The 12,112-nt window shown below is 35.2% G+C and overlaps 1 protein-coding gene across 14 annotated transcripts in view; it reads left to right on the forward strand.

The window, feature by feature from the left end:
* The window catches only part of LOC141532796 (protein daughterless-like), a 46,471-nt gene that overhangs the window by 33,048 nt on the left and 1,311 nt on the right, over positions 1–12,112 (forward strand). For 4 of the 14 annotated variants that reach the window (XM_074251307.1, XM_074251297.1, XM_074251308.1 and 1 more), the window contains 11 exons: positions 6,094–6,178; positions 6,614–6,744; positions 7,706–7,981; positions 8,069–8,147; positions 8,218–8,300; positions 8,745–8,803; positions 9,105–9,258; positions 9,343–9,460; positions 10,596–10,749; positions 10,907–10,996; positions 11,849–11,994. In XM_074251307.1, the coding sequence (XP_074107408.1) occupies positions 6,094–6,178; positions 6,614–6,744; positions 7,706–7,981; positions 8,069–8,147; positions 8,218–8,300; positions 8,745–8,803; positions 9,105–9,258; positions 9,343–9,460; positions 10,596–10,749; positions 10,907–10,996; positions 11,849–11,994 (1,375 nt within the window). Of the gene's footprint in view, positions 1–1,300; positions 1,987–5,441; positions 6,025–6,093; positions 6,179–6,613; positions 6,745–7,705; positions 7,982–8,068; positions 8,148–8,217; positions 8,301–8,744; positions 8,805–9,103; positions 9,259–9,342; positions 9,461–10,595; positions 10,750–10,906; positions 10,997–11,591; positions 11,682–11,848; positions 11,995–12,112 lie in introns of those variants that run through there. The other 10 variants (XM_074251309.1, XM_074251311.1, XM_074251302.1 and 7 more) reach the window with 10 other exon arrangements.

A 12,112-nucleotide genomic window follows, 5' to 3' on the forward strand; every position in this document is an offset into this window, starting at 1 on the left:
ATACCTCTCAAATGAAATACTCAGGCAAGTGTTTCCACCAAGAACACCACTGTATAATCCCTTTAGCATTAAGGACCAAAGCATTTCTGTTATTGACAAATATAAGATGATTCGCAAATTTAAAAGGACTTGCAAAACCATCAACCAACAACCCAATATGTCCTTACCACGTGTCCTTACCACGTGCAGGTCGTCATTTAATGCTACGCGACCTGTTGCACAATTTTTCCTTCTATTCCTTTAGCAATCATAATTAACAATTGGCGTTAAAATTGTGTTCGCTTAAAGGGACTTTTTGGTAGGTTGATGTCAAGTGGTGTTGATGTAGACTGTAGAATCAAGGGCTCTCATGCTTCCGTCCTCGACAAATCCTCAACTAAACTCAACTCGGTAAAGTCTTACGCGTAATGCTAGTGTTTACTTAACGACCCCAACTTCAAACAAAACGTCCCGGTTTAAAGGCATAGCACGGAAATACCGAAGCTTAAGTACAAATACATATAATCCACTGTGTTTTTCTTCTTTGCTTTTGCTTTAGCTGTTTTTGCCGGCACTCTCCCACTGGTGCTTTATATATATATATATATATATATATATATATATATATATATATATATATATATATATATATATATATATATATATATATGTGTGTGTGTGTGTGTGTGTGTGTGTGTGTGTGTGTGTGTGTGTGTGTGCGCTGGATTTTTAAGTGAATTTATTTTTGACCAGCTCACGTTCGTTTTTTGTACAATCTTACCAATAAGACCAGTACAGAGAAACAATAAAAAGACTTACAACTACAAAACGTATTTCTTCGGGGCTGGCTTATGATGTCTAGACATCTAACCAAGTATCAATATACACCGGACCAGAAATAGTAAATCATCGTAAATGTATTTATGATAATTCATATTGTAAGATAATAAATATTAAATTCCGCAATAAGAAAATTTCTTTGTCTACCAACGGAGAGTGAGTGCTTCAGTCTCACTCTGGATGATATTATACATTAGACGCTGTAGTCTAAGATGAATCTGTGGGTACACGCCGAGCATTGATATTAAAGAGAGAACGAGAGAAAGAGAGAAGAGAGAGAGAGAGAGAGAGAGAGAGAGAGAGAGAGAGAGAGAGAGAGAGAGAGAGAGAGAGAGAGAGAGAGAGAGAGAGAGAGAGAGAGGAAACTGGTGGGAGAACCGCTTGGACCCCAATAAGCATCAGCAGTCTCTTTATACAACAGCAGAGTTAAGAGTTAGCCAAAGCCAAGTATCCGAGTAACAAAACCAGTCGCCTCAGTAGCAGCGACCAGCCAGCTGCCCGTTACCTTCTAATTCGCTGGCTTGTTAACTCATGCGTCTAATGTTCGTGATAGTTTAATCGTTTTTTATCTGCTGTCTCTCATCTTTCGTACAGTGGTTTCATTAAACAACAAACACAGTGTTGGGATGTGTTAGTATAAAGTAATGAATAGACGCTGCTAAAAGGGTGTATACATTATACATCACACATTAGACATTATTGAAGAAATTAGAGATCTACTGGCAGCTTTAATCGTGTCAAGGCAATGCTCCAAAGCAATCAATTGATTGTCAAACGTATTGCACCAGCAGAAAACAACCTATAATTCATTTGATCGCTTGTGCCACGTTCGTGCCGAAGCCGACGCATTCCTCCGTCCTAGGACTGGAAAAGCTGACTGCCTACGACTTGTAGCGTTATGCTTTTTTTTTTTTTTTATTTATTAAACCAATTGATCGGCATTCCTCATGTCGCTACCCTTAATTCACGGTGAATAAAATGCCCAGAAGCTACAAGCAGGATCCAATCTTCAAGATGAACCACCAGAATTTCAAGCTGAGTGATTTCAGTGTTGATACCCATCGATTCAACGGTTACACCAGTAAATCCAGGATGACACCGAGTCCTCGGAGATTTGCCAATGGTGTTCCTTCCCCAAACTACTGGAAGTGCGGTCAGGAGAGCGGGGTAACTATAAAAATAAAAAAACAATTATAGCTTCTGTATTGTTCGAATACTGTTTTCTTAGCACTCGAGCTGGATCTAGCTTTGGTATGCAACTGCAAGTTTCATCTAACACTCAGCGATCGTGCTACATACTAATTAGATTCACCGTACGTGCCTTGAATCATTTGAAACTATAAACTGGAGGGTGGAAGATAAGAATCTCTGGAAATAAAAAAAATTGGTGTGAATTGGAGGTTGTATCATTCCAGCTAATTCTGTTTAGCGTTATTACAGTAATTGCTTTACAAGATCGTTAAATCCGTTTAATTTATAAAATCATCTGAATCGTTTAGCTTTAAAGAAAAAAGGCTTGAGAAATAATTAAAAACTAGTAGCTGTAGGGTGTGGCTGTGTATCCGGGATGTCATTTATATAATTACAATTTAGTTAATCCATAAATTCTCTTTTTTAAGATAATTAAACAAAGGTTGGAAGAAAAAGCGGTTAATGTTGCTTGAAGATTGATAAAAAGACAGTGGTGTTAAGCGTTTAAGAAAGAGTTGTAGTTTTGTAGAAGGTGGAACGTCGGGGCGACGTTCTTCGCCAGTAATTGCACCAATTAAGGCTATTAGGAATATAATAAATCTAGGGAAAATGCCCAGCCCTCTAAAGTCTCAAACTATAAGACTAATAAACGCCTAGCCAGGAATCTCGGCAGAATCTTTGGCTGGAATTTGCGGTTATTTATTTAGTTTATCTTCCAGCTAAAAGGAGAACTAGACTGAGAAGTAGTAAAGATTGATAGCAATAAGCCTCTTTCTCTAAATAATTCGTTTCATCAGAGTATAATTGATCTACGAACAATTATACTGATTAAAATCTGATTATCCAGTGGCTGAACGTCAACCGGAGCAATTACAATTATGAAATACTAGTTTTTTTCCTTAGAAAATAACTTGTTTAAATTACAACACAGCATTTAACAAACTTAAAAATGATATCTAATATACGTTTTATATTTTATTCTTAGCGCGACACACCTAAAACGTCTAAATGATCGTTTATAAATGTCATCCGATCAACAAATTAATTAGTATCATTGTCATACTGATCACGTAGATTATTGCTCGCTAATTGTCGGTTATATGTCTAGCGTGTGGATGTGACTGAAAGGTCCTATCGTTAACTCACTTACACTAATAGACGCATCAACAAAACTCAATACATCCAAACGATCTGATAAATAATATAGGCGATGACATTTATACGCCCGATCAACGTCCACAGAATTGTATATGCTATAATGCACACCTGGATGCGCCGTGACAAGCACCACAAACAAAACTCTAAACTCAAGGTGCTAATTTATTGATAAAAACTTTTTATTCTTCCACATTCTTGAGCTTCCGGTGGTTCTTTCCGATGCCAGTGACCGCTGAGAGCTTCTGAGACCCTGCCAACAAAGTCCACCTCTAAAATTAGCCGACTTTTCAATATTGTAACCACTTAATCTCTTTGTTTTAGAGTTTAACTCTTTTATCATTATATTTATAATTATAATTATAATTTTAAGTTTAGCAATAGGATCCAGTGGCGTATTGGGTGTCATTGATACCAAACACTTAAGTTAAATATTGTACAGTCACAACGATCTAACCGGGGTTTGTTTTAAAAACATTTATAAACCGTTGAAGCAATAGCATCATCAATGTTTTGATTACCATCAGTTTAGCATGAGAACGTCTGAATATAAGCCTCAAGCTAAAACTGGAGAGAGAGAGAGAGAGAGAGAGAGAGAGAGAGAGAGAGAGAGAGAGAGAGAGAGAGAGAGAGAGAGAGAGAGAGAGAGAGAGAGAGAGGGAGTGTCTCTATGAAATTCAATCTCTTAAAACAATATAGATTATTATTATTATTCTTTTAAATTTACTTTTAGCTTCTCAAATGTCCTTCTGTAAGCTCTGCTGGGATTGTTGTTTTAATACAACCTTTAATTACACAAACATTATTTATTGTATGTATTATCCTCCGTGTCCTTCTGTAACACATTAGTTTTTCCATTATCCATTAGCAACACTAACACTTCTATTAGTATCAGTATATTAACAACCCAACGGAAGCGTTCATTTCCTTTATTGTCACCGATGCTTTGTGGTTTATAATTTATTGCATCAAATGTTGCTACAACTTGCACGTTATTCGACGGTTTGTTACCAACAAAGACTATTTTCTTAATAAATTTTCTCAAGTTAATTGCCGCAAGTTCATACCCGCATAAGTAACAAAGACGACACCTGTCTTACATCTTTTAATAATCATTTAATATTCGGACGATCCAAGATAGTAATAGACAGAACTATGAGGGTTCTGTTCCCACGAGGACACCTGGACAATAATTGTTATTAATAGTCATCAGGGTCCACGTGTGTTAATATTACAAATTCAGAGCCATTTTTTGGCGTAGGCTACAACTAAATCAATCCAGACATTTATATTGCTTGGAAAAAACCGCTGACGCGGTTAGAAATGGACAGCGCGAAGATATTAAGATTTCTGATCCACTGCTGTACATTTTTATTATTGGTTTGTCCTAAAAGGAACATAAAATATGAAATATCGTCCAGCCTGTGATGTATTGCTTGTCCTTATTCTCTATTTTTTGTCAATTCTTCCCTCGATTTAGTGCGAACAAAAGGAACAAAGTTACGAATAAGAATTCCTTTGTTCTATCGATAACTGTTTGTTTATCATCAAGACCTCATTGGAAATTATCTTCTCAGGGCCGAATTCTAACTCGGGAGTCGACTATCTGATTTTTTTTTTTTTTTTTCCGTCATTTATCTGTTGAACTTCCGCGTTGGAGTGAAATTCAGGCCGATCTGGCAATATAGAGCAAGTAGATGGAGCTTTACAGCAACTAAGTGCGAATGTAGAGGATCAGAGATACAAGTGATAGAAGTTAATTTAACAAAATGCAATAGGAGATGGAGATGCCCGCTAAATAACTTGGAAGCAATTCATTTGAATTAATAGCTCGAGATATCTTTCCCGGTTCTTTGTACGTTCTTAAACATTTTTTTTTTTTTTTTTTTTTTTTTAATAAATTATGCTTTATATGTACGCAAAGATTTATTAACAGGCTTATCAAGAGTACTTTGTATCGCAGCAATTTGTTTGTATAGTTATTTCTCTAAATTCTTTAAAGATAACTAAATTTTTACACACATTAAAACACTTATTTCACTAAATTACATTGTAGAATTATAACGATGATCAAGAATGATCCTATTGGTCAAGAACTAGCCCCCACTTGTTCAGTTATAAGCGACGTCTTGCGCTTGGAGTGGTGTATCGTCAAAAATATGGCCGCAGTCGATCTTCATCCACGCGTTAGTGTCTCTCGCTTCCTTTTACTCAAGAGGATAACTTTGCGTAATGACAGTTTAATTATTTATCGATTTAACGATACAAGCTTCAAGCTTGACAAAAAAATAAAATAAATTGACATTAAAACTAGTGCAGTGAGTGGAGCTAGGCGTCGAGCAAAGTAGTTTGAATTCCAAAAGGGTAAACTGTCTTGAGGGAAGTTTCCCTCAGTCTTCAATTTTAGTGGATTCTAGCCAGGAACGCTAAACGTATAAGTTCGACGATTCTTTCATGGCCTGAGAACCCGTTAAATTCTCGAGTGCCGGAATGGCATCGTCATCGTCCTCGCGTTAGTCTTGCTCCTCTCACACCACCGTTTACTTTTCTCAACGACTTAGTGTTCGGCAGGAGCCACCAAAAGGAGGAGTAGTAGTAGTAGTAGTACTCTTTTGGGATTCTGGGTTTGAGGAAGGAAGCTCAAGACAAAGCTAGATTGCGAACAAGTGAAACAGAACAAGTGAACGGGGCAAACTTTCAGCTGAGCTTATAGATATAATACAAGACTTTGAGCACTAATACACTCCAATACTGAATAAGAAACGTCTTTAACTTTAGAATAATTTACCATACGTCTCTGTTTACTATATTCCGTTAATTATGTTTGTCTGTCATTCCGATTATGCCAATTTCAAGATGGTACTAATTTTAGATCAAATTTTTCCCAATAATTTTGATCTAATCTAATCTATTTTTTGTTTATTTCAGTACGGCTCTGATGAATTCGGCCAGGACTCACCAAGGTACACTTCGCCGAAGGCAACCACCCTCTACGCGGAGCCCTATTATATCGGTAAGAATTATTTGAACCCATTTACTGGTCTTATGATAAATTTCTTTAGTATCAGCAAGAAAAAGAAACAAAGTTTTATCAGACAGAGTTTCTGTTAAAAAATAGCGTAACTTTAGGCGAGTCCGGCACGAAATTACATAAAGCAAAGTATCAAGAAATACGTTAAAGCTTATTGCTGTTGTTTCCAAGAGAAATAATGACCCTAACCCAACCACCCGTTACTTTTTCTTTATCAGCTACACCAGCACACGTTACAAATTACTTAATTTAACAGTTTGTAAATACCATTCAAATTCAGGGTATAATATACCACGTGTCGACACGTGCTGCTTAAAGTGATTATTGTTTTCTGGTTGATTTTATCACTTAAACTTGGACTGGTTTAACATAAATTTAGGAATTAAGAATTAATACTTACGGATTTTGACTTTGCAGATGGAAATTCCGCGGGAACGGGTCCAGGAGATCCTTGGAATGGAAGCGGAGTTCAGCCGCCGTACAGCGGATATGCTCCTCCACACCTGGCACAACCTGCCTACCCTATGCACATAGCACACGATCCCATGGTAAGTGTTTAGTTTTTAATTTATTTAATCTGTCATGCATTTTTAATTAATTAAATGATAATTTAAAATTGTAAATAATAACGATAGTTCTGTTCTGGCAATGAAAGATGGTTGGGAATCACTGATGACAGTGTTGATGGCGGAATACGGCAAATGAGTCACGGCCGCTATTTATAGAATTTTGAAATCCTCCTCCTCGTTCTGTTAAAGCAGCATCTCATCCACCTCCATGGCACTACAATATAATATGTGTTCTAGTCAAGTGCACGCGTAGCGTCCATTTGATTTACGTTATTCACTGATACCCATCACCCAGTGCACCCTAATCCCAGCAACCGTATCACAAACTATCACTTAACATTCGTAATTAATTCACATCAATATGATAATGCAAGCAGCTTCTATTTCCATTGTTATTGTTATTGTTATTGTTGTTATTATTATTATTATTATGCAGAACTTTGCTCATGTACAATTATTAACTTATTAGCAGCAGACTGTTTGTTAATAATAAATTAGGCACTTGCTGGATGAGTATAAGCTAAAATAACCTCAAACATTATTTCGTAGTATAATAAACCTAGCGCAATAAAATAAATCTAATAAAATAATGTAGACTTTGAACACTTCTCTCAAATGTTTCTAATAAATTACCGGTTATTTTAATCTCAATTCCTCGAAATCTAAGTCGTAATATTTCCAAGTAAATCTTTAATTAAATCGCTCTGGGTTATACTACAAACAAATTACATACTTCTCTGCACAAAAAAAAAAAAAAAAAAAAAAAAAAAAAAAAAAAAGATGACACTGAATATCATCCCAGATTATACTCAGTGATATTTGGATTATACTCATTATAATCTGGATTATACTGGGTGATATCTGGATTATACTAGCTACTATCTGAAAAATTTTTTTTTTTTACTCAGTATTTTGATTAACATTATTAATCATTTTTCAGTCATACTCGGCGATGTCACCCAACGGCGAACCACCAGCCCCAATTCTTGGCTCTACGGTGACAAGTGCCGCGTCTTTACCCCCAATGTCCACCTTCAGAGGCAGCGCCGCCGTCGCTGCGTCCGGAGGAACTGGAGCACCTTCTCCAGCGTCGTTACAGTATAATCACAGTCCTGGGGCGCCTGCACCGGCACCACCTACTGCCAGTTCACAGCAAAATCAAACTACCACTGCTGATAGTCTAGGAAAAACACTTGCGTCTGTAGTAAGCACACGAGTATGTTTATCATATTCATATTAATTATTTTTTACTAGATTTTTTAATTAAGGAAGTTATTTAATGATTGGGAAATTTTTTTTTTAGATCTATCCGACTGACCAATCGGTATCCAGTTATAGTAGTAATCCCTCGACGCCAGTCAGTTCCCCGCCACCATTAACAGGTTAGTTATCTTTATTTTATTTTTTAATTATAATAATTAAGAATGTGAATTAAAGGAAAATATTTTCCAGGTTCTGCCCCAAGTTGGGCGCCAGGTGCGACACCAGTCTCCCCGCACTTCACAGCAGACCCAAACCGCGGTACAATCCACATGGTAAGTTGTTGATAACCCAGCTTAAACTTATTGCTTTTATAAAATAATTGTCTCACCATTCAGTGTCATTCACACGCACTAGTAATCATTGACCGGGACTTTTACATAATTATCATTTTATTTATTATTACCGGGTATTTAATTAATTACACTTGAAACATTTAATTATCATCACAGACTGGCTTAAATGTACAAGTTAAAAACAAAGCGGCGCTTAACATATAAATCCGCATGTAAATCGTTTAAACTTTAAAACTTTTTACAACTAAATATTTAAATTAATTATTTATTTATTTACAATTAAAAAAAAAAAAAAAAAAAAAAAAATATTTTATTTAATAATTCTGTGTTGTGTACGTTGTGTTTATTTGACTTGGTTGTTATTCTTTTCTTTTTTGTTTTTTTTTTTTTGGTTTTGTTGTTGCGTTGGTGTTGTGTGTAAAGCCGGCGCCCGAACAACAGAGGTTAGACGATGCCATCGGCTTTCTTCGCGACCACGCCGAGGTGAGGATTGCCGATTTTCATTTGTTTTTTACTCCTAATTATTCGATTTCACCTCATTCATCACTTGTAACTATTTTAATTATTATTTAAATTATTTTCATTAAAATGACTGATTTTGCCATTGTATTTGTAACATGACTAACATTCATGCACAAGGCATTATCAATTTGCTTTTAATAAATTTAATAAAATTTTAATATTTTTAATTAAACCACCTAATTGTTATGCAATACTTAAATGTAAAAAACTCAACAAACTTAATACGGAGCCAGCGTAATCGAGACGATTTTTGGGTATTCTGTTGGTACAGGGATCCCGGATGGAGGAACGGTTAGACGACGCGATCAATGTCCTGAGAAATCACGCCGAGAGTCAGCTCGGTCTTCATCTAGGTCCCGTCGGTCCCCACGGCGGTCTTTACTCGCATACATCTCCGTCGCAGCTGGATCACCTGGTAAGTTTTATCTATTTTTCTATTTTTTATAATTACCTCATTGATTTCCTAAATTGACATTTTTTTTTTTTATTTTAATTTCAGGCGAGTCCTCATCCTGCGGTAACGGTAGCACAACCTCAAGGAACATATCCCGGACTCGCTCCTACGCCAGATACCGACGGCTCGATAAAAATCGAGAGGTTACCTGTCTCCAATGCAAGTAAGTACTCGCAACATGTTAGAGGATGAATTGTTGATAATTTTCTGTTAGACGGTATCAATATTGTAAAAAAAAATTTTTTTTTTTCGTTGATTAAAAAATTAGCTTGTATTTTGAGAAATATTGACATTTTTTGAGATATAAACTCATCCTGATTTTTTTGCATTTTTAATATATTTATCATATATATTTATATATATAAATATATAAAATATGTAAAAAATTGATGTGGGTACTCAAATGAAAGCTTTTGATGAGTATAACATCAGGATGAGCTTATATCTAAAAAATTGTCAATATTTCTCAAGATACAAGGTCAAGGTAAAGATAGAGAATTTTGGAAAAAAATAATTTGCTATTAGACGGAATTAAAATCAAATTTACAAAAAGTATCCTTTTACAATAATTAACAACCGCAGGAACAAAGGACAAAAGTGAAAGATTGAATGAAAAAGCCAGTCAATTACGAGCAGGAAGAGCGTTCTTGATATAGTTATATCTCCTTAAAAGAGTATGTTAAACCAGAGATAGATAAATCAGAGCTGGGTATATTGTCCCTTGGTAAAAGGGTTACAGCAGAGTGCTCCGGATGCCATCGTCCTTAAATGGGCTTTTAAATGCTTAAATACGGATATTTAAGATTTAAAACACGAGACGTAAGACATTAGACATTTTGAAAATTTACCAGGAGTTAAACTCTGTTAAGTATATAATAGTAAGAGATTAATCCGAGGATTCTCTAGTTCGATATGCGTTTGTTGGATATGCCGATTCAACTACTAGCAAGAGTAGATAATAAAGGCCAATGGAATGCTTATACGATAGCGGTTTGTCGTGTGGTTTATCTAATATTGCCTTATCGGGCGAGCGCTACACAGAACACCTGGGTGCTGTTATTTTTTTATCCATGGGAAAAACGTATTGTTCAATGATGCGACTAGGAATTTTATTCAAAGTTATTGTCATTCCAAGATTCACTATTCTTTAGAGAAAGTCCTTTAATATTTATTGATAAAGTCTAACCAGTGTTGTTAGAAAAATTTTAATATTTTTTTTTTAAGAAATTATGCACAAAAAAATTAAGTTTAATATTAATATAAAAATAATTATTTTATTAATTTAAATTATTAATCAGCAGAATACATATCGCTGGAAAAACGGAAAGACCCACCAGACAGCAGCGGAGGAGAAACAAAGCCGTCTAGTAGCGACCTCGCTGCTGGAGTGATCGGTGGCGCCACTGTAAATTCGACCTCTCAGGGCAAAGGAACCAAGCGCTCGCGCAGATAGTAAGTATCTCAAAAAATTAGGTTATTCCTAAATATATTATTAATAATTTTGATGTAAAAAAAACAAGAGAGGAAGACAACGCTGTTGTCTTCCTCTCTAGTTAAATAAAATTAGTTGTGACAATTTAAACTAACTTGCTGTGTCTTTGAACAACTGTTGTTCGAGCGCCGACGAAGACTGCGATGATCCTGGCACCAAAGCGGTGCGCGAAAAAGAACGTCGTCAAGCCAACAACGTTCGCGAAAGGTTAGTGAACACACGCAGATACGCTCTGAAATTAAAACAATACTCCAGTATAAAACGTTGGCAACTCAGAAAATATTAACTATTATTTTTTTGATTATTTATTTTTCAGTTCATCTTTTTTTTTTTTTTTTTTTTTATTTTTATTTTTATTTTTATTTTTATTTTTACTAATCATTTATTGTAGGATCATCAGGATTATTCTTACTGAGTTTTTAAGGATGCAAGAATTACACTCAAGTCAACTTTCAAGATTTTTATTAAAAATTTAAGGTTAGTTTTATTATCACAAAAAAAATTATTACCGGGCGCCATCTGTGGTTTGAAAATACAACTAAAATTATTTTCAGAATTAAATATAATAAAAATAATTAAAAAAAAAGTGACTTGAGTGTAATTAAAAAAATGAAAAATTCAGTAAAAGAATACGGGCTTAAAAATTGACATCACCTGCGTGTGTTCAATTATTAAAATCGTAAGTTTTGAGTTGGAGCTCGAAAGTTGTTCACTTTTCTAACCTAAAAAGTAAAGATAATAATTATAAGATTTAACCTGCGTTAAATCAGGTAATTAATCGAGTATTGTTATTACAAAACTGTTGTTCGAGCGCGGAGGACGAGGATGACGATCCTGATGTCAAGGCCCAGAGGGAAAAAGAAAGAAGGCAGGCTAACAATGCGAGGGAAAGGTAAGAGCTCCGGTAATTTAGGGCTTGAACAATTATTTAAGGGCCCGTATTCTTTTTTGATGATAATTATTGTTAATATATTATTTGAGTTTGCCGACTTTTGATATTGGATTAATATTTATTTTATTTTTTGTTGATTGTTATTTTTATTCACGGTTTTTTCTTAGGATACGGATCAGAGATATCAACGAGGCGCTCAAGGAGCTCGGGAGGATGTGTATGACACACCTCAAGACGGACAAGCCTCAGACCAAACTTGGGATACTTAATATGGCTGTTGAGGTTATAATGACTTTGGAGCAACAAGTTAGAGGTAATTTATATTATTAAGACACGTAATTAAGAAATTACCTTGTATCTTCCGAATTATTGACAATTTTTAAAATATAAGCATCATCCTGATGTTACACTTATCAAAAGCTTTCATTTGA

Source organism: Cotesia typhae, unplaced genomic scaffold, assembly GCF_013202065.1.
Source record: "Cotesia typhae breed Kobodo isofemale line unplaced genomic scaffold, CoteBio_Ctyphae contig_69, whole genome shotgun sequence".
Taxonomy (NCBI): Eukaryota; Metazoa; Arthropoda; class Insecta; order Hymenoptera; family Braconidae; genus Cotesia; species Cotesia typhae.